General features: G+C 36.1%; 1 protein-coding gene across 1 annotated transcript in view; it reads left to right on the top strand.

Annotated features, from left to right (window-relative positions):
• The window catches only part of LRP1B (LDL receptor related protein 1B), a gene marked incomplete at its 5' end in the record, with an annotated part of 5,941,474 nt that overhangs the window by 2,438,558 nt on the left and 3,479,248 nt on the right, over positions 1-23,668 (top strand). Inside the window, one exon of the mRNA XM_044073672.1 lies at positions 13,660-13,785. Coding sequence (XP_043929607.1) covers positions 13,660-13,785 — 126 coding nt within the window. The remainder of the gene's footprint in view (positions 1-13,659; positions 13,786-23,668) is intronic.

The raw sequence follows: 23,668 nt of genomic DNA, 5'->3' as shown, positions 1-23,668 counted from the left end.
ATCTTTAATGCCTGACATCCAATCCTTCTATGGTGTTGTATTTGTTGTGTTTCAAGAAGTAATATCATTAAAACCCATTCCACTAACATTACCCTAACTTTGTCTCCTGTCTTGGTTCTTTATTCCTGTTAAGAATTCATGTGACAGCGTGTTTATCTCTTGTTTGCTAATTTGTCTCACACTGTGCCCCAAAACAGCTCAATAACCAGTGCACCTACCCAGTTAACAAACATAAAATAAATGCTTACATGGTTAATGTCCACAGTAGAGTCAGGAGACAGCATTTGAATTTTCACCAATGTGTGCAGTTGTTTCTGGTGTAGTTGCCACTTTCCCTACCTGCCTTTGTTAGGTATCATGCAGTTCCAATGATCCAGGTTACCTCACACTGAAGAGTATAGGACAGCTAGTAAGCAATTTATAGATGGATAGAAGGCCAGATGATTGTAGCAGCTAAATGGAAACTAGAATTAGTCTACAGAAGAAAACAAGAGATTTGTTGAATTAAAGAGAAGTGTTTCCTCCAAAACAGAGAAAAGTTGGCTGTCAGTGCTTCTGGTATTTTCTGATTATACTGCTGCACTATAAATAAACCAGCATAGTTTTCCACAACTGTCATGAGGTTCTTCTTTGATTTCATAACTACTGAAATGACTTTAGAAATGCAACGGAAATAGAAAGAGAACATCACAGTATTTCCTGTGTGGTAATTAGCAATTTGAACAGATTTGCTCATCTGCACTGAAATCCATAGCTGACAGCACCAGGAAAGACCTAATAGAGAAAGTGCATTGTTTTTTAAGAGCAAGTGCTTGACTTAAAAAGTACAAATCTTACAGAGATTAGAATTTTAAGCAATATTAATCTAAACCAATTGACTCTTGGTTTTTTAAATATTTATTTAACAGATGGAAAAAAATGAAAACTAGAAAATATGCACTCTGAAGGGGTTGCTGTAGAATGAGTTTCTTCTTTTACTATTAAAATATATTATTAAAGTTTCCTTGCTTAAAAATAAGGAGGCACAAGATAGTTTATACTTGATCCTGTAAGTACTGAAAACAGGACATATCTCATTGCATAAATTAAACAGTTATTTTATACGTTAGAAGAATAAAAAGAAAAATACTTTCTGGTATCTTTTACAACATTATTCCTCTAATAGAATCAAAAAGGTCAAATGTTTTATGGTTCAGAAAGATGATAATGGAACCACACTTAGCGGATGCATATTCATTTTTTGAGGGATGATAGTAACCCTATATCTTTAATTTAAAAAGTTTGTAAAGTTCTGATGAGTTCCATTCTTTTTACATCAAGGTACCTAGTGATTTTAAAAAGAAGAAAAGCAAAGGTTACTATGTACAGCATTAAATTTTTATACAATTAGAAATGTATATATTTTATATCCAGGCCAGAGACACACACACACACACACACACACACACACACACACACACACACACACACACACACACACACACACACACACAAGCATTCACAAACACTTACACGCAACACAGACACACACACTCACAAAAACACTCACTTGCCACACATGCCACAAACACAAACATTAACCTGCCCCCAACACACACAGACATTCACAAACACTTACATGCAACACACACACGCACACAAACACTCACTTGCCCCACATGCCACAAACACAAACACTAACATGCCCCACACACACACACACACACACACACACACACACACACACACACACTCTCACATGACACACACACACAAACACTCGCATGCCCCCCCACATACACACAGAAACATTCACCCACACAGACACTCAGATGCCACAAACACAAACACTCATATGCCCCCCACACACACACACACACACACACACACTCACACAGATACTCACTCGAGCGTGCACACACACACACACACACACACACACACACACACACACACACACACACACTCGCACATGGGTGCACACACACACACACACACACACACACACACACACACACACACACACACACATGCACACTCGCACATGGGTGCACACACACACACTCACAAACACGCACTCACATGCCACACAAACACACACACACACACACACACACACACACACACACACTCTCACATACATGCACTCACATGCCACACAAAACCACACACACACACATTCACCCACACAGACACTCACATGCCACACACACACATTCACATGCCACACACACACTCACACACCACACTCACATACACGCACTTACATGCCACACAGCCTGCAGGTTGTGAAGTTTTTGTTAATGCTCCTAGCACTGAGCAGAAATGTCTTAATACTGTCCAAATTCTGTTTAGTTATGCTGGAAGGTTTAGAAGACTACCATTGCCTTAAAAGGAACTATGGGGTTGGGCGAAGCTTTAGCCAATATAGAGATGAATATAGAGATGCCTTATGGCAAGAGGTGCAGACCATCCCTAGCAAAGCAGTTAGGATTGTCTACTATCCTTTTTCTAGACTGATATATACAAATATTGTACTCCCCTTGAGTGACACCAGAAGTTATTTTTTCTTTATGTTGTGGCATCATTCTTGGTGATAGTCGAATACTGCTCAAGGCTAAAGCCATACCTGCCTCTGACACATATTCTGAGAGCTCCATCATGTCTCTCTTAACATAATCTAAAGAGGTACATCTCAGGTCATCTACACCCACATGCATAATAACTGAATTATATGTGTATTTGTGGTGCAAGAACTTGAATGCACATGTGATGTGGCAAGTTCTGATGCCTAATAGACAACTGACCATTACTGTCTCCTTACACAGATTAGTGAGAGGTGGAAAAGTGGGTCGCACTATAGAGTGATTTATGACTAGCATATTTGTCTGTGTGGAGGTTTGCCTTATGGAATCTTGAAATGAATCATTGTGGCTCTTACATGTGTGTTTTTGTGGCGGTTACTGTCTGTGCTGTATGCTTTTGAGTCTCTATAGATTGCAGAGGATACTTGTTTTTTATGTTACATTTAGGAGGCCCTTGCAGTTTAGTTAAATTACATTTAAGAACCTTGCCATAAGTAGGTCTTATGTGTTTGGTCTGAGCTATGTGTGATTGGAGTAGTGTGGCATGGTCTGAGCTATGTGTGATTGGAGTACTCTGGCATGGTCTGAGCTATGTGTGATTGGAGTAGTGTGGCATGGTCTGAGCTATGTGTGATTGGAGTACTGTGGCATGGTCTGAGCTATGTGTGATTGGAGTACTGTGGCATGGTCTGAGCTATGTGTGATTGGAGTAGTGTGGCATGGTCTGAGCTATGTGTGATTGGAGTACTGTGGCATGGTCTGAGCTATGTGTGATTGGAGTAGTGTGGCATGGTCTGAGCTATGTGTGATTGGAGTACTGTGGCATGGTCTGAGCTATGTGTGATTGGAGTAGTGTGGCATGGTCTGAGCTATGTGTGATTGGAGTACTGTGGCATGGTCTGAGCTATGTGTGATTGGAGTAGTGTGGCATGGTCTGAGCTATGTGTGATTGGAGTACTGTGGCATGGTCTGAGCTATGTGTGATTGGAGTAGTGTGGCATGGTCTGAGCTATGTGTGATTGGAGTACTGTGGCATGGTCTGAGCTATGTGTGATTGAAGTAGTGTGGCATGGTTTGAGCTATGTGTGATTGGAGTAGTGTGGCATTGCATGATACTGACCGTCTGCTTGTTTTGTGTAGAGTTTTCAAGTGAGAGCTTTGCCTCCTATAACATTATGTAACTATATCTCTCACATACAATGTCAGTTTGTTTAAGTAGTAGGTGTTGTTTAGTAAACAGGGGCAATTGCTACATTATCTCAGAATGAATATTTCAAGCAAGCCAGCTGCAGAGACAGATGAGAAATGCAAATCTATAGTTCCAGATGCTTACCTATGTGGGCTAAAAGGAGAGGGGTAGTAGCACACAAAAGGTTAGAAGTTGATTAACTGGGGTGCTGTCTGTCTGAAAGGATGATCTAAGTTTCCACACAAGGAGCATTCTGCCTCTTTCTGCAAGACCAGAGCCTGCAACTACTGATAAACAGAGAGAGCATCTCAGCTCATATGTAACATATTGATTTCAGGTATATTAATAAGTGTGGATAGCAAAAATTTGGTTTGAGCACCATATCAAGAACATAACAGAATAATGTGTCTAGACTGCCAATGAAATCACCATTGACATGTAACTGTGAACCGCTGCTTAACTCTGAGGTTTCTTCAGCTATAACTGGGAGGCTTCAACTAAGGTTAATTAGGAATGTGAAAGTGAAAGAAATTGTATTTGTCAAATACTGAATTGCACAACACTAACAGATTGCTGCCATCTGCTGCTTACCTAAGTGGAAGAAGTGAAAGAACCAATAAGAAATTAGCTAGATCTCCAGCCAATAATGTCTTCTCAGCATATGTCTCAACCTCTTAGAGCAAAAAATCTGGACAAAGCCTAAAATGATGAGGGGATAATTAAGAACAGAGTTTAAATATTGGTCTGACAAACTTAGAAAGTCGGTAGAATAATAGGTTTTGCATTAGCATGAATTTCCTGAAGGATGTGGAGTCTTAAACTCAAATGTTTGTTATTATTTAATGACTTCAATCCTCAGCTATTTGCCAGAAAAGTACAGATTTTAGGAGGAACACACCAAAAACATGAGGCAAAAATCTGGACATTCTGCAAAAATCTGTACAGTTGAGAGGTATGCTTCTCAGACAGCAACAAAAGTACTCTCTGCCACCAAATAACCACTACAGCCTTAATAAGTGTACACTTACAGTAAAAATAACAACCACAAATGTACTGTAATGTAAGAAAAGTTGTATATGAAGGAGAAACAGCAGAAAATCACAGAAAAAAACACATTTATTATCCCAATGGATCAAATGTACAAAGGAGAACACTCAGTGTATAACAAAATGGAGGAGCTATTAACTACAAAAACAAAGAAATACAAAATATCAACTATTTTAAATAAGCAATAGTTTAATGCAAAAATACGTAGTAAAATGCAAAAACACAGACTTATATTAACCAGAATTAACACCAAAATAAAATAAGTGTGCACAACTATGCACAAACTGAAAGAATCCTATTTATGTTTAAATAAAGCTGACATTAAGAAGGTGCAAAAATGTGTACTTTCCTAGAAATGAGTTTATGCACTTGTTAGTCATTTATATAGAACATAGTATGTTATTCTCATTTCAGACAATACTATTCTCATTTCAAACAATACTATTCTCATTTCAAACAATACTATTCTCATTTTAAACAATACTATTCTCATTTCAAACAATACTATTCTCATTTCAAACAATACTATTCTCATTTTAAACAATACTATTCTCATTTCAAACAATACTATTCTCATTTCAAACAATACTATTCTCATTTCAAAAAATGTTATAGATCAAGCTATATGTAGGTTTCCATTAAAATGCAATACATTCCTGGGTGTTTTGCTTATGACTCACTCACATCAGTGCAAACCTGAAAACATATATATATATTTAGTAGTATTTGGTGTGTCTGAACATACACTGCTTAGAAAGTGGCAATGGCTGGAGGCAAAAAGATTTTGGGAGTTTAACTGCAAATGTTTTAGAATGTCGTTAGAATAAACATAGTCATCAGGAGATTTGCTGAGGACAGAGCATTTATTTTAGAGCAGCAGCTGTGGGTTAATGTGAGGAGAGGCTAGAGAAAATAAAAAAATAATAATAAGTTTAAATTAAAGGCAATTATAATTCTCCTGCAGTGATCTCAGTGTGGCAGTTCATTAGATAGTAAGCATTCATGCCTAGCTATGGCAAGTGCCTTGTTGAGGTGAAGGATCATGGACCAATTTACCAGGCTCTCATTGATTCTTCATGATGAATGATAAGTCCTCTTCAAAGAGACATCTAGAGTTAAACTTAATGATTTGGTGGGGATTTTCAAGCAGTATTGTTGAATCAGTATTAACAGAATAATAGTACAGACAGTATTTGTTTTACATGTGCTTTTATGTAGTGTCTTCAAAATTGTGATTGTTTTTTGCATACATTATAACTGGGTGGTGGTCAGAAAAAGTATGTCAGGCATATTCCACATAAAATGCATTAGAAAGTGGTGACCTGCTTTAATATGTTTACACCTGAAATGTCACAGGTCCTCCCTGTAAGATTAGTGAATGACAAGCCAACAGTTGCGCAAATTAAATGATTAGCATTAATCTGTTCCAAAACAGGGTGCTGATTATTAACATGGATGCCATAAATTAATCCACAATCTGCATGCATTCAGAAAGATGCATAATAAAGCCTGAGTTGGTCAGTAACATTATGACACTAGGCTCACCCACCAAAAAAATTATTATTCAGTAAACATGTTCAGCATTTACATATGCTTCTTATTTTCATCAATAAAGTATGATTTTGGCACATTTTGTTGTATACATCTTTTTGGTTGAATGCAGATTGCCAAAAATCCATGACACAGCTCCAAAATAGTACAAAATAACCAGATGACAGGGCTGAAGTCAGTTGAGAGCTATAGTAGTCAAGAAGAGATTAACAGCACAAAGAATTACAATGAGTTAGTCAAGAAGAGTTTAATAGTACAAAGCATAAAAAATGAGTTAAGCACTTTCATCCTTCCCAGTAAGGACTTCATCAGAACTAACCATACAATACATGTGCTCATTTAAATACAAATTTATTTTATATATTTATTTTACATTTGTTGACCGGGCTAGTCTAACTGGATATATGTTCATTTTCAGTAGAGGCCCGAGGAGAAAAGCTCCGAGACAATAACAAGGACAGAAAAAAAAGAAACATTTATACAAATAATCCGCAAAAAAATAGCAATTTACAAACAAAATAATTGTATAGTCCCCAAGGAAAAAAGTTAAATACGAGAATAATTACATGAGTAAACAATTGATTGCCAGCCAAAAAATATTTTTTTTTTTTTTTTTTTTTATTACAGCCAAAAAAGAAAAAAAAGTTCTAGTTCAGTTTCAGTAAGCAAAAAAATACAAAAAGTCATAATGGGGAGATACAAAAAAAGAGAGCAAGAAGTATTTAAACTTGCCATATATAGAAGGTAGAGGAGTTTCAGCAAAAGAAATCAAGTTTGAGAGTTAGAGTAGAAAGAGGAGACATAAGTATCAGTCAGGCTGAGAGCAGGGGCAAAGCCATTTGGTTTTAATGAAGTTTTTCAGCTGATTCTTGAAAAGGTTGGTAGATGTAAGGGATGTGATCTCAGTTGGAAGTTTATTCTAGGAATTGCCAACTGCATTTGAGAATAGGCAGTCTCCAGCTTTGTTAAAGGATTTGGTAGTGGCGACTTGTAGTTTTTTAGCTGATCTTAGGGTAGGAAGGTTTTTATAAGAATTTACTAGGTTACATAGTATGGTAGTGTTTGAAGGATGATGTAAAATCTTGTGAATAAAAATAAGTTGCTGGTAAACTAGTTGGTTTTGTACTTCCAGCCATCCGAGATGTCTAAGGTTAAGGCAGTGGTGAGTACGGAAGGGGGTACCAGTGGCAAATTTAGCTATGTTGTTGTAGGTGGTTGCTAATTTATTTAGATTAATTTTGGATAGGTTGGTATATATAGGTGAGGCATAGAGTAGGGTGGAAATAAGGTGGGTTTGGGAAATAGAGATCTTTGCTGACTCTGTAAGAAATGGTCTGATTCTGTAGAGAAATCTAAGTTTTCTATTTACTGATTTAATACTAGCGTTAATATGTGAGTCAAAGGTGAGATGGTTATCTATTAATACACCGAGGAGTTTGGTGGTGGTTTCAGGGGCTATTACTGTGCCATTGTTTGATTTTACTGTGAGATTGATAGAGGGGGATTTCTGTGTGGGAGTAAATAGCAGTAATTTAGTTTTTTTAGGGTTCAGGAGGAGACAACGTTGATGGAACCAGTTTTCCACTAAAGTAAAGACAGTTTGTGTGTTAGCCTGTAATTCAGCAGGGGAGGATGCGGCACATACCAGAGTTGAATCGTCAGCATATTGTATGCATGTAGTTTGTGGAAGGGAAGTTTTTAGATCATTAATGAAAATTATGAAAAGGAGAGGTCCAAGAATAGATCCTTGAGGGACTCCAAGGGTGATAGGAAGCTGAGAAGATAGATTGTTTTCCCAGAGGACTGCTTATTTCCTGTTTTCAAGGTAGGATTGGAACCATTTTACTAGTTGATGATCAAGGGAAAGTGATTCAAGTATACTTAATAGTATTTGGTGGTTAACCATATCAAAGGCCTTTGAGAGATCTATAAAAAGAGCAGAAGATAGTAGGTTAGTATTCCTGTTTTTATTAATGCTATCTGTAAAGGATAGAAGAGCTGTTGTGGTACTGTGGTGAGGCCTGAAACCATGCTGGCAGTCAACTAGAAGGTTGTTTTGTAGGAGATACTGAAGTAATTGCCGATGGATGCATCGCTCCATAATTTTTGCAATGGGGGAGAGAAGGGCTATTGGGCGAAAGTTAGATAATTCATTTGAGGTACCTCCCTTATGCAGAGGGATGATATGGGAGATTTTCCAGATGGATGGGACATAAGATTCAGAGATGGTTCTGTTTATTAGGATAGAAATAGGGTAGGCAAGTACACCAGCTGCGACTTGCAGAAATTCAGCTGGAAGCAGGTCAGCTGATGGTGTACATGGTTTTAGTTTAAGAAGCAAGGAGTGTATCAAAAATGTTGGGACAGGTTGAAGGTTAAAAGGCTGGGGTAATTTGATTGGTGAGGGAAATTTAGTGGTGGAAGTAGGTGGTAAGGTGGTTGCTAGTGCTTGGACTGTTTCAGAGAAATATTTATTAAAGGTGTTGGCTATATGGCTGGGGGAGGTTTGGGTTAGGTTTGAGGGGGTAGGTGTTTTGGACTGTCCTGGGTGGAGTAATTTGTTGATACCTGACCAAAACTTTTGCGGATTATTTTGTTGGTTTTGTTGAAATTTGAGGTAGAAGTTTTTTTTTGTCAAGGATTATGGATTTTTTTGTGGAATTACAAATTTGTCTAAAGTTTAGGTGATCTATTGGGTTTCTAGTTTTTCTCCATTTGGACCAGAGTTTGTTCCTTAGTTGCATGTTTAGCCTTGTGTCCTTAGACAGCCAGGGGGCTGGTTTATTTTTTGTTCTGACAGTACAGGTGTGAGCATGTTGCTCAAGGATCTGCAAGAATGTTTTGTTAAAGTGTGAAATGGCTTTGTCAAGAGGTAGGTATTTTAGGAGTGACCAGTTGCAAGCTTTAAGCTCAGCTTGAAAATTACTTGGGTTGAAATATTTTTTGTTCCTGGTAGTTCTAAAAGCTATTGGGTTATGAAAGTGAGTCTTTTGCCTAGTGATGTAAGTAAGAGAATGGTCACTAATATTGTTGGGAGTATACCTGTTTGATAAAGATGGGGGTCCTTATTTACTAGAATCCAATCTAAGGTAGTTTGTTTTTTGTTAGGTTTGTGGATCCTGGTTGGGAAGGTAATGGTTTGGTGGAAGCCAAAGAGGTTTATATGCGTAGTGGGTGTGGGAGATGTACAGCTATTCCAATCAATATTAAAGTCACCAAGGAGTATGGTTTCTTGTGGTAGGGATATTGAAAGCCAGTTTAGGGTATTTTCAAGAGTACTAATATTGTTCCCAGGGGGGATGTAAGAGCAGATAATGTATATTGATTTTTTTGCATTAATTTGGAGCTTCGAGGTTAAGATTTCAGAGTTATTAGGAGGAGGAGGTTGCATATCTAATGATGTAATCTTCAGTTCAGATTTGAACAGTATTGCTACTCCACCTCCCTTTTTATTTAAACGGTCTGGTCTGAGAATGTTATAGCCTGGAGGAACAATGTCATTATCTTTTATTGTAGGTTGAAAATGAAATTAATGATACAGCCACTGAACATTGAACAAGTTAAAACTAATTAAAACAGCATTTTTACTTTCTTAAAGGCACATGCCATAATTAAATGTGCACTGACAAGAAATATATATAAGTTGATATTGATTCTATCTAAAATAATGTAAATAAATACTAATTAAATGCTAAAACTGCATAAACAATTTATTAGTACTAAAAACAACATTCAGTATCCCTATGGGGTAACCACTCAACAATGGGTCATAGTTTAGCTACCCCTAATTTTAATAAACAGGTTACAGAGGTGACATCATTTAAACCCGTTTTTTAGCTTGCATTCAAGTGAACCTGTCATAACAATTCTCTGCACTCTAATGTTTGTTCCCAAGGACAACCTTTAGGATTTTTCACTACCTGTTCTAAAATAAAAAAAAATAATATCTCTTGTTTTCTTTGCATATTGTGCTATGGCTATGCAAGGGATTTGTCTCTTTTTTTTATTTTTATGCCATTCTAGTGCTCATAAATCCTTTTGTGTAGTGAGCATTCTGTTTTGCCAAAATCGAATGAAAAAGAGGAGTCACCAAATTCTAAATATACAACTTCTGTACTTCTTCAGTTGAACCTCTGTCTAAATCTGAATGTGTGATTAATGCTTGGTAAAACTATATTATCCCCCTCAAAAATCCACTCACATTGTCTACACATTCTGCACTTGTATGTACCTTTCCTAGTATTAACTCTATCGTTTGGGATATTCAAACCTGGTCTTTTAATTTTTTTCTTTTAAGCTACTACATCTTTTAAAAGTAAGTATAGAATGGCGTCCCACCTTCTTAAATAAATCAGCATCAATCTCTAGCACTTTCCAGTTGTTTTTAATAGTGTTTTTGATGGCCTTTCTTTCTTAGCCATACTTGACCACTATGCTGAACTCAAAGAGCACCTTCCAGACACCAGTTCTATCCATGCCATCAATTTTCAACCCTATCTTCCTTAATGGCAATAGTGAATCTATTACCTAACAGGGGGTAAAATCTAGAATTTATCATTTGCTGAACTTCCCTGTGGATAGAATCCATCAACTGCTTTGGGAACCCCCCCCCCCCCTTTCACTAAGCATGTGCCTTAGTAGACAAATTTCCTTCCCAAAATCCATGTCATCCAATATGAGCCTGGATAAGCATACCACTTGCCATTTAACTGAGCTTTTTTTTTGTTTAAATAGATGTCAGCTGCTAAAGTGTAAATATTTGTTAGAGACAGGGGCTTCCTGTATATACTGGATTTTAAAATTCCACAATTAAAATCTTTACTTAAAGTCACATCTGAAAAATGTATGTTTGTTGCAGAAAAGATGTTTATAAATTTCAGAAATGTAGTGGAACTATTAATGTAGTCAGTGAACTGACTAAGGGAGCTGCTGACTAAAGGAGTTACTGTGGTTGTTACCACATATATGGTTGTTATTATTGATAACACATCTATTAAAATGAGCTGAATTGTGAAGTTTACACAGGTTACAGCATCTCTGTTGCTTGGACAGTCTATAGATGTATAAAATCCCATCCACACTTTGTTAATTACCTTTGTATGTGTCAGTCTATAGATGTATAAAATCCGATCCACACTTTGTTGATTACCTTTGTATGTGCACACCAGACCATACACTAACTACACATATTATAAATGTTCTGCATGCAGAGTAGGCAGTGCTTTTCCCAGCATGCATCTCTGTATAATTATTTCAAATGTTCGCTTTTTTCATTATAAATTGTTCTTAGGGCAACAACTGGCCAGCTACCTTCAAGTATAATACAGCTCTAACATGAGATTAGATTCACAAAGAAAATCTATTTCCAGTGGGTTTTTTTTTCTGTCATTGGTCTGGATTGCTTGATTCCTAATTTTACTTTACTTCACATATTGAACATGAAGCTTTCATGAGCAGTCTGGGGTAGGCAGAGGGGCTCCTAAACAAAATGTACTCATGCTGCAAGTGAGGTCAAAAGTCCTGAGGATACAAGAATATCCAAAATCACACTTTTAACAGCAGGCAATATGCATCTGAACATGGAATCATATATGTATGTTCCATATAAAGTCCAGCAGAGCATACATTTCATGTCACTATATAAAGCCATTGGTGAAGGGATTTGAGACAGAAGAAAAAAACATCCTCTGCTAATCAAGAAAGAAAGGCGCTCAGTACCCGGATTTCAACTTAATCTATACTGTAATCCTCCTTAACCATGTCGTGTAAGTCATATCTAATATCTGCTTATTACATACATTCCAGATGAACTAATGGCATATTAAATGTTTCATACTTGGAATAAAATATCATATACAATATCACCGCACAAGAAATACTTTTTTTATCTTTTTACAATGTTAATACAGAGCAATTACCTGATTTTTTTTTATCTAGATCTATGTTTGAAAGGTATCTTTGTAAAAAAAAAATATTTTGTAATTACTATATTAAGTGTAAGTAACCAAAACAAAGTACATCCACGGGAACAAACCACAACCGTACTATAAATGTTCCAAGGTCATCAAGCAGTCCAGTAAATTCTCCAATGAATGCTGCTAAATGCAGTATATAAGTATTACAAACTCCTTTATTAAAGAACGGTAAGTGCTTTCACCATATAGGCTTCATCAGACCATACAAAAGTAAGAAAGAAGATGAGCTTATATATACTAATATTCATGCTTAATTAATGACATAATTTCCTCCATCCCAATTAATTAAGCTGTTGCTCAAGGATATTCATGCTATACAATCAAAATGTGTCTAAAACAGTGCATACCTAATTACAACCAATACAATTTAATACATCATTTAAAAAAATTGTAAACTAAAAATCAAAAATAATAAAATTTATAATAAATGCATATATAAAAAATATATACATCTATAGTATTAATTACGGTCATACCTACATGATAAATATACTAAATTATTTAAATATATATTTATACCATAATTATCTAACTGCTTTTAACCTCCTATTAAATAGCACGGGCTATATTAAGTGTATCTGCTAGAGCTTTTCTCCCTGGGTCCCCACTGAAAACAGGCTACTCTGAGTTGGACTTTTGTTCAACAAAGACAAATTATAAAATAAATAAATCCACCTAACTGTAGGATGGGAAAACAATGGGCTTGATGAAAACCAAAAGTGTCTAAATATTCAAACTGGTGAGTCATATATTCAAGCATAGAAGTGTAAATTTAATTACAGAACTTTGGAATGATGTGATCTGATATGATTTTCTAGTTTTAATACATATACTGAAATACAGTTTGTTTCTTTTGAATAAGAAAACTAATGCTGAAACAAAATAAGAAAATGTGTCGTAAAGGTTTGAAATACTTGTCATTACTACCTTTGTAATGCTGTAGGTGTTGTATGCAAAGTTTTATATCTTGAAATGATTAATTCTGAAATTATACTGCTCCTTCAGTTAGGTATTTAGTAAGAATGGTCTATCTTCAGTAAACCTAAAAATCAGGAAAAAAATATTAGCTTTCAAAATGTTGTGTCTCCAAACATAAAGGTGAAAGGTTTAAACATGAAGTCAGTGGCAACAACTTTACAAATGTCTTGAGGGTAAGACTTCCAGAAAAATGTAAACAATTCAGTCATATTCGGATAGAAAACTGTGAACCATGTTCTCATCTGCAAACTGTCTGCATACTTCACTCAATAAATACATAAAGATACAGTGGCAAATGAGTCACTTTTTTCAATATACAGATGGTGTAATAATAAATTTAATTTTCTTTCTTGAGGAACAAATCGTTGTACAGTGAACAATGGCGACTGCACCCAGCTGTGTTTGCCAACATCTGAAGTTTCTAGAACATGTCTGTGTACTGTCGGATACAATCTCAAGAGAGATCGCAAGTCCTGTCAAGGTAAAACAGATTGTGTTCATTTCAAGTTTATCATTCATGCAGTGCTGGTTTGTTTCTTTTTGTTCTGACTTTTTTATTCTTCTGTAGTCCTAAAAGAAATCAAGTATAGAATGTTTCCTTTAGACTATTAACCTCTGCTGAAAAATGTATTTATTTAACTCTTATCCAACATGTATTTTACTATAGTAGTTATTTACAAACTAGAAATGCTAACGTGGAAAACAATGCTTCTAGGTGATTCCTTGTGAATATTTTGCAATAGTGTTTGTGGCATATGTTTCAAACCAGTTGCAACTAGTTGACTTTTACCCCATTTAAGTGCACCTCTAGTTTAATTCCTGGTTACATTCTTATAGTTCCTCTGTAATTGCTGTAAGCATGTCTTCTTTGATTTTTCTCAAGGCTCCATATATCTTAAGATGTATTTTCTTGGCATATTGTGAGGAGAACAACTGCATAAAACTTAGAAATATTTCAATTTTGGAAGATACCCAGATGCATGCATTGCTTCTTCCTTGAATGCCAGATGTCCAACCTTAGTGAGAAATCATTGATATGCATTATAGCAAAGAGAAGTAGCTCATCTGCTTACTTATTCAGAAAAAGAAAACTATGCAGGTGTGGTTATTTATGGACCTGACAGGCTAGGTATATGCATTCCATATATAATCTAAATCAATCTTATTCACTGGGAAAAAAGCTCTGTGTTTGACTTTGCAGTCATAAAATAACTCTTTCTCTTGTGTATATTTAGGATTTTATTTATGCACAGCAAATTGTTACTGTGGTTTTAGTCTTCATTTTATTAAATATATACACCTACTAATATACAGATTTACAACTCCTAAGACTGTTTTGTTTTATAATCTGTTCACAATGTTATTTGTGAAATTCGGTTTTAATGTAGATTGATTTTGTTTTATCATATACATTTATTTTTTGTTTTAATTGCCTATGTGCATTGTTGTTGTATTCTTGGCTTCTTGGTCCAGACCATGCTTAAAAAGGGTCTTCCATCTAATTTACCAACCTGCATAACAAATGGAAATTAAACAGGTAAATAAAATAAATAGAATAGAATGCATGGTATTTGGTGAAACTACAGGAAAGTTGCTTGTCCTCCCTAAGACTGCTTACAACTCAGTCATAAAACCAAACCCTCATAAAACTATTATTACAAAGTCATTCAATGAATATTAATGAATCTGAGTTACCTTTGCTATTTTCCTTTATAACTTCATACCATGTAAATTACTATTAGAATATGAAAAAGATTAGAAGATGAGTAACATTCATGAAGAAATAGAAAGAAGGGGCAATGACATTGAAAGTACCTCGGCCCCTCGTTTCCTCTGACCACTTAAGATCCAGCTTTCTATATTTTCCAGAGCTCATTTATTCTGTAAGTCCCTCCTTGTATGACATGATTTTCTTGGTTTCTTTATAATGAGGCCCATTTTCCCCTTATGCACCCCTTTCCTTCAATCCGTGACATTAGTCCTCTCTGTCTACTTGCTCCATTTTATGTTTTTCTCCTCTTTCTTTAGAAGTAGATCTCACAGTTGAACTAATCATTCAGGCACAACACAGACTCGGTAAATCACTTCACAAACCTAGTGAATGTTTTTCTGCTGTCATCCATTACATTGACTCTATACCTCTTTGCCCAACACCTCTTATTTGCTAAACCTTGTTTCACCTTGCCATCTTCCCTCCAAGCACCCATTAATTTATAAGACGGTGTTATCTAGTTTCACCCCTTCTACATTTTCTCTATTCAGCAAACTGTCTCAAATGCAGTATTGGGCTTCCTTTCTCCTATGCTGTTTGAGACTCCTGTACTGTTTAGACCGTTCTTTACTTTCCCTTTCATATACTTTACCTTTCATATCCTCTTCTCATCTCCTGACACTTTAGCGATTCTTTTAGATTAAGTGCCATTGCATAACCAGGTAGTAAGGGAAACTCCCATCCTTGCAGTTTTCTGCAAACTCTGTGCATTTCTTTGTCACTCCACTTCATTTCTTCCCAAATCCCTTCTTTCTATTTCTTCATGAATGTTACTCATCTTCTAATCTTTTTTGTATTCTTTTAATTGCAACATTTTGCAACATACACTTCCATTATCACATATATCATTGAAACATTTTACCTTTTCATGATTATCCCTTGGTAAGTATACAATGTGTGTGTATATACCTTTAAGAAGCAATCCTAGGGCTTGCACAAATATATAAATACTGTCCTGATGTATTTCTATCTACTAAAGCATCTAAATGAAATTCCCACATGCTTCTCTTATGTGGTAGAGAAGAACTAGTGACATGGTGCCAGAAGTGGGATATCTAAAGGACATGGAATCAGAAATGGCATATCCAAGGGGCATGAAGTCAAAGGTGGCTTGGATAAAATGACTTAAGGTGCTTGCTAGAAGCTGGTGGAATATAAAAAAGTGAATCATTCCTAAAATGTGCAAGCTTTGCCAAACAGGTCAGAAATGAATTTTAGGTATTAAAACTTGCTAAGCACTAATTTTTTTCACATAATATGAAACTGGGCATACAGAGTGTTCTAAATAATATTTGCATAAGTCGAAATGTAGGATATTGATAAAAATATTCAAATTACAATGGAAAATGTTTGAAATAAATTCTGAATTGCATAAAATGAATAAAATAAGGGGAAAGTACTGCATTTTCACAAAGCATGTATTTTTTTTGTATTAAGCAAAGATATCCAAGTTATCAAAAGTGTATAAAATGTTTGCATGTTTGTGTAGAGTTACAGTAAAGCTGTTTCACAAAGTACAGCCATTACAGGGCATATTGAGCTAAGTACAGTATTTCAGAAACGTTATTGTACATTTGGATGTTATTACAAGCTTACAGAACAGTTTGTTTGTACATAATTACAAGGGCCATATTTTCAGTGTATTTGTGTAAACATTGTGGGCACGGCAGATGGATTTTGAAAACTCAGTGCACATGTTTTTGACAGTAATATTGCTGACAACTGGAGAGTGTTTGAGCAAGAGTAAGACATTTTCATACAGGTTGCATTGTCTGATAAAGATGACTGTACAAAGGCATTTATTCTATTTAATTTAGCTGGGTCATAAGCCATAGAAAGGGAGTGTTCATTTGTGTATGCACCTGCTATCTATACTGGAGAGGGGGGAACCATCATATTGTTGTACAGACTCAGTCAAGGAGGACTCTGAGTGTTTAAAAGGTAAATTTAGAGACATGTGCAACCCTCAGATGTTACAATGGAAAGGCAATTATTTTACGCAAGAGATCAAAATCCTGGTGAAACTTTTGCAGCATATATAACTGACCTGAGAAATAAGGCTAAAATGTGCAGATTTGGTGATTTAAGGAATGGGTTGATAAAGGACAGACTTGTGTGTGGTATTAAAGATGATGCTGTTTGAAAGATTTTGCTTTGTGATTTAACTTTGAATAAGGCCATAGAGATTTGTCAGAGATATACAAGCTCACAGAAAAGCACACAGATATGCTTATAAATGAGAACAGCTCTAGACGGCACAGTGATAAAGCTCATATTGAGAGTATGCAGCACGTTGTTACAAAAAAAAATGGGCCAAAGCACATAGCAGCAACTGTAACCAGTGCAGCACTCACTGGTAAACTCCAGAGCTTTCTAGCAAATTTCAGAGTTTGCACAGTCTCAGTAAAGCATAAGAATAAGTCAACAAGCTCAAAGATGGGGTCCAACCTAGTTTCAATGCCGACTGTCATAACTGTGGTAGAAGCCATGAATCTAAAAAGGAAAAATGTTTAGCTTTTGGTCAGCAATGCCACAGAAGTAATAAATGGAATCATTTCAGAAGATATTGTAAATGAAAAGGCTCACATTCTTTCATTAAAAGGGAACATTTTAAGAAACAAGTTGATCCATTAAAAAGCCATAATGTAGGGTCGCAGGCTACTCTTTATGTGGATTGTATTTCAGTGCTTCATGAAACAGTTAATGCAGTAGATTTAAGGGCAAAAAATGAAGTATTTTGTACTGGTCGGATAAATGGCAAACCCATAGAGCTCAAAGATGATACAAGTTTCAAGTGCAATGTTATGTCAGCAGAAACATTTGCTAGAGTATGTCACGGAGAAAGGCTTGATTTGGCAAGGTGTGATTTGTCCAGTTGCAATGCCACCTGAATGGGTATCTTCCATGGTGGTAGCTCATAAGAAAAGATGATATGACATCAGAATATGTATTGACCACATGATTTGAACATAGCATTAAAAAAAAAACATCACCCAATTGGCACAGTCAAAGAAGTTGCAGCCTTAATGCCAATCGCCACTATTTTTTCTGTCCTGGATACAAAGAGTTCATTTTGGCAAATTCGGCTTGCCAAAAAAATCATCATTGCTCACTAGTTTCAGTACTCGATTTGGTGGGTACAGATTTTTGATAATGCCATTTTGGATAAAATCTGCAAGTGAAGTCTTTCAGCGAGCAATGTAACACATTCTTTTTCTGGGTATCGTTGTACTATTATAGTAGATGGCATACTAGTAGGAGGTCATGATGAAGTAGAACATGACAGATAACTCAGAAAAGTTCTGGAAAGGGCATATTACGTGAATCTTAAGCTCAATCCACACAAATGCAAGTTCAGGCTACAAGAAGTCAATTATGTTGGTCATTTATTTTCCAGTACAGGCTTATGACCAGAACCTTAAAAGCAAACAGCCATTCTCGAGATGCCAATACCAAATAATGTTCAATCCCTGCAAAGTAGCTTTCTTGGCATGGTCAACTATCTAGGCAAGTTCTTTCTAGACTTGAGTCAACTAGCAGCACCACTCAGAGAGCTGATATGTAACGATGTATCCTGGTCTTGGTTAGAGCAACACCAAAGAGCATTGGAAGTCCTGAAATGGAGAATTGCTAGATCACCAACTCTCAGGTGTTATGATGTTAGCAAGCCAGTTACACTTTCCTGTGATGCTTTGAAATTTGCTCTTGGAACAGTCATTCTACAAGAGGAACAACATGTTGCCAATGCATTGAGGACTCTTACCCAAACTGAGATGCAGTATGCCCAGATTGAGAAAGAGTTTTTGGTAATTGTGTTTGCAGGTTAGAAGTTCCATGATTCTGTTTATGGTGGACCTATCCAGATCATAACAGACCACCAACCTCTAGTCACTATCTTGAGAATGCTTATGCATTCAGCTCCAGCCAGAGTGCAATGTATGATGCTGAAATTGCAAAAGTATAATTTCAATCTTGTCTACAAGAAAGGCAGACTTCTTTATCTTGCTGATATATTATCCAGATCATCTAGAAATACCACAGAACAGCATGAGAATAAAAACCTTGATTTTGAAGTCATGGAAGTGAGAATTTTTTATTCCACAATTTTGATGAGTTGAGAGATCACACAGCCACAGATCTAGTTTTACAATGACTCATCCACTTTATCAATCAAGATTGGCCATCAAAGCAATTTAGTTTACCTCAAGAAGTGCAGCCTTAATTTCCTTACAGAGATGAGATTTTGTCTGACAAAGATATCATTCTGAAAGGTCCAAAAGTCCCTGCAACAAGAGTGCATTACTATATTGTGAGATGAGATTTTGTCTGACAAATGTATCATTATGAAAGGTCCAAAAGTCATTGTTCCAAAGTTCATGCAACAAGAGTAAATTACTATCTTGCATCATGGTCACTCAGGAACCAAATCTACCAAAAGAAGAGAGAGAGAACTAGTATTTCGGACTTCTATGTCACAAGACATTGAGAAAGCACTTTCATCTTGTGTAATAGTACTAAGCCACATCAACAGAAGGAACCAATTCAGCTTAAACAGATTCCAGAGCTACCTTGGTTGACAGTACCCACTGATATTTTCAAGTGAAATGGTCAACATTATTTGGTGTTAGTAATCTCTTATTCCAACTGGTTCAAGATTGACCTACTTCCCAAGCTAACATCCAATACTGTCATTACTAAGATGAAGTATCAGTTTGCTGTACACAAAATTCTTTCTGACAATGGCATGCAGTTTACAAGCCAACAGTTCAAAAGATTTGCTGAAGAATAGGACTTTACTCATTTCACAAGTAGTCCTGAGTACCTGCAGTCAAATAGTTTGGCAGAAAGTGCAGTTCAAAGTGCAAAACAGTTACTAGAGAAGTCAAAGTGAGATAATAGTGATGTTTTCCTGATTCTCTTGAATCTCAGAAATGTTCCTCATGATAAACATCTTGGTTCACCTGCTCAGAGACTTCTGTCAAGACAAATGAGAACCACATTACCAACTGATGTTTCCATGTGTCAAGAACAACAGATCAGTGAAAGCTAATTTGTTGAAGAAGCGCCTAACCCAGAAGTCCTACTACGATAAAACTAGAAAACTGCTTAATCCATTACAAGAAGGAAGAGTGGTAAGCATACAAAGGTCCAAAGGTTATGATCGGATTGATATCGTGAAGAATATTGGTTCAGAGCCGAGATCATACATTGTGGAATCACAAGGAACAGTTTTTAGACAGAATCAGAAACATTTGAGACTGGTGTCCAAGCCTATACCATAGAACATAGCCTGTGAGAAAGACTCTTTATCTCAGAGTGAGTTGTCCAGTGTTCCAATTCCTCAGGATGTTCCAGAGGACATTCCCATTCCTGTGATAAATCCAAAAGTTCCTGATACAAGTTGTGCACTGCAGACTGTCCCTGGTGCTAATTGGTCCAGATTCTTATGTTACGAGATATGATCGTATTTCTAAACCCTGTAGCAGATATGAAGCAACTTTGACATTGATATTGTGTTTTGTTTCTAATGTGTATAGCAATGCACGTCTAGTTATGGTATTGTTTTTACAAAGGTTAATCTTTTTAAGAGGGAGGATGTAGATCAGTATGTGTGCATATACCTTTAAGAACCTATCAAGTGCTTGCACAAGTGTAAAAATACTGAGCAGGTGCACGCTAGACTGCCATTTTGTAGTTAGCCATTGATATAAGCATGTATGTATATGGCATCTGTCTGTTAAGTAGTTTGTTCATACTTCATGATGCTGCTGTTTGTCTTGATGTGTTTCTATCTATTAAAGCATCTAAACAATACCCCCATCTGCTTGTCTTGTGTTTACAGAAGAATGAGGGACTGTAAGTAATCATATTTTATACATATCTGTACCTAACAATATCATACCACAGAATGTGACACAGTTATTTTCATGTACAATTTAAAAACTCCTTGCTTGTTTTTTTCTTTACTATCTTAACTTTACATTTACCCATCTCTCACAGGCACAATCATCTTTAGGGAGAGACTAACAAGCCTTATTCTAAGACAACATTAAGCAGAAAATGTAAAACTCACTCTAATCCCTTGAGCCTAACATAAATGTATCACTCGGTCTACATATTCAGGACTTTCCCAAATCCTTTTGCATTATATCAACAATGTTTCTATCCTCCTGAGCTGCAAGTACATACTTATAAGTCTGCAAGGTTATTTACGTTCAGCATCTCACCCATACCACTTATTTGTCCCTTTCCATCCTTATGTTATATGCCCCCTTAGCCATCCCCCATGCAAAAAAAAGTAATTCTGCATTCTCTTGCTGTCTCTACCTAAGCTCATGTGTATAAACTTCCAACGTTTTGGAACATCCTTTCCCTTCCCTCTATACCACAATTGCATGTGTGTTTGATTACCTAGCACTCCTAGAATAAATGCAGATTTCCTGCCACCTTCTCTCTATTTCTCCAATATTACCTTTCCCCAGATTGCAATATATTGGTAAATGGAGTGGTATTCTGAGCCATCTGTGCAGCTATCTTATATACTGCTTCCAAATTATGGGTGCAGCATTTATTTTATCATACCTTATCATCACCTCAGTCCATTATTTTATCATATCCTACCTCCTCCTTAATTTTTCCATCCCTTTTCCTCATGTAGTCTCCACTAACCTTGCCAAAAGTTTTCTGTATTAAACTTCTAATTATAAATTGCTACCCTCTTTAGCACTGAGAGCTATCTACTCCTCCTGTATTGACTTTGTTATACCTAGCCTTACTTGCCATTTTTGATTGCATAGATTGTATTCATTCAATGTCCTTCAGTGCAAAACCTTCTGTCTCTTTTATCCAACTTATAAGCCTCTACTCGTATTCCTTTTCCTTTAGTTTATACATCACAGCATCAACCTTGTTCACCCGCCTTCTTCTCCACCTCTTCCAATTCAAAGTTCTGCTCTGTTTTTTACCATTAGAGCTCTTCCACACACTTCTGACTTTTCAGTCTGCCACTGCATTGAGGTCCCTCTAACTCTTTTTCCCTCAGCTTTCCATGGTACTTTAGCCTTTTACATTTCATAGATAAAACTTCACATTGTTTTCTTGGTGCCCTCCTTATCACACGTAAAACATATTCCCCCACACTCTTTCTATAATGTTACCCTGTTTTCTTTCCTGCAACTTCTATGTCAAGCACCTTCTTAGCTTCTCCTATATAATCATGATACACCTGCCTTATTTACAAGTCCTTTTTCAATCACTATACTTTCTCTTTCTAATATTTGGGTCTTTACTCTTTCTCCCTTACAAAGTTTTCTGACCACTTCCATTCCTCTTCTCTCTCATCAAAGTTCTTCTATATTCAGTTCAACTGACCTTTCATGAGTTTCACTTCAGTATTCTTTTGGCTTCCCCGAAAACCTTTCCTGGCATGATCAGCTCTTCTCATGTAAACTTTCATGTCTGTTCCTTGTTTTGGGCTTAATCCCATTACCCCCTGCCCACTACACCCCTGCTTATTATAAATGCAAACTCTGAGGTTGCATTGCAGTGGGGAAAGGGCAAAACCTTAATCCCCACTGTACAGGAATCATACTAGATAGCCCATAATGTTCATGTTTCCAGGTTTTCCGTGATGTGGGTTCGGTGTTTCAGCATTTGTTGTTCTGAACTTGCGATCCTCTGTCAGCGACACATATAAATATATATTGATTACAGTATGAATGATCATACTATTTAAATGCTGTACATAAAAATGAACAAAAACAGTTCAGACAATCATATCACTGAAAATCTCTAACACAGAATGTACAAAAGATTAGGAAAAGAGAACAATTTCCTTTTACAATCTTTACACCAAAACCCCTCAATAATACTCGCTCAAACATAAGTTTTCATCATTGTTATGCAAATGTGGAGATAGTATATTTGAGTAACAGGGTGATGTGTGGTGAAAAAAAATTTGGAGGTATATTTACTGCACTGGAAATTTTCTATGAAACGTGTTTTAGATTAGTTGTGCCAAGGATAATGTGTGTGTGTGTGTGTGTGTGTGTATGTGTGTGTGTGTGTGTGTGTGTGTGTGTGTGTGTGTGTGTGTGTGTGTGTGTGTGTGTGTGTGTGTGTGTGTGTGTGTGTGTGTGTGTGTGTATATAAATATATATATATACATATATATATATATATATATATATATATATATATATATATATACACACATGCATACATGCATACATATAAATGGTTTACTACCATAAGTTGGAAGCACACTCGGCCCACTCATGTCATTGAAATGAAAATATTTTTCATTCCCAGTCTTAAACAATGTTAAAGTCAAGTGTTCAGTATTCACTGTTTTGAAAATGTGCTGTCCAGACATCGACATTCAAGCTTCGGTATGATAGATTTCGATTTTCCGCATCTTTGAAAGTATACTTTCGATGTTACACTACTCAACCAAATGTGTTTCCAAATTATGATAGCAAACCTATAGATATATATATATATATATATATATATATATATCTATATCTATATCTATATCTATATCTATATATATATATATATCTATATCTATATCTATATATATATATATATA

This window comes from Protopterus annectens, chromosome 6.part0 (assembly GCF_019279795.1).
Source record: "Protopterus annectens isolate FY-2018-M chromosome 6.part0, PAN1.0, whole genome shotgun sequence".
In the NCBI taxonomy this organism is placed as follows: Eukaryota; Metazoa; Chordata; order Ceratodontiformes; family Protopteridae; genus Protopterus; species Protopterus annectens.
Note: the sequence above shows the minus strand (reverse complement) of the source record. Positions and strands in the feature narration are given on the sequence as shown.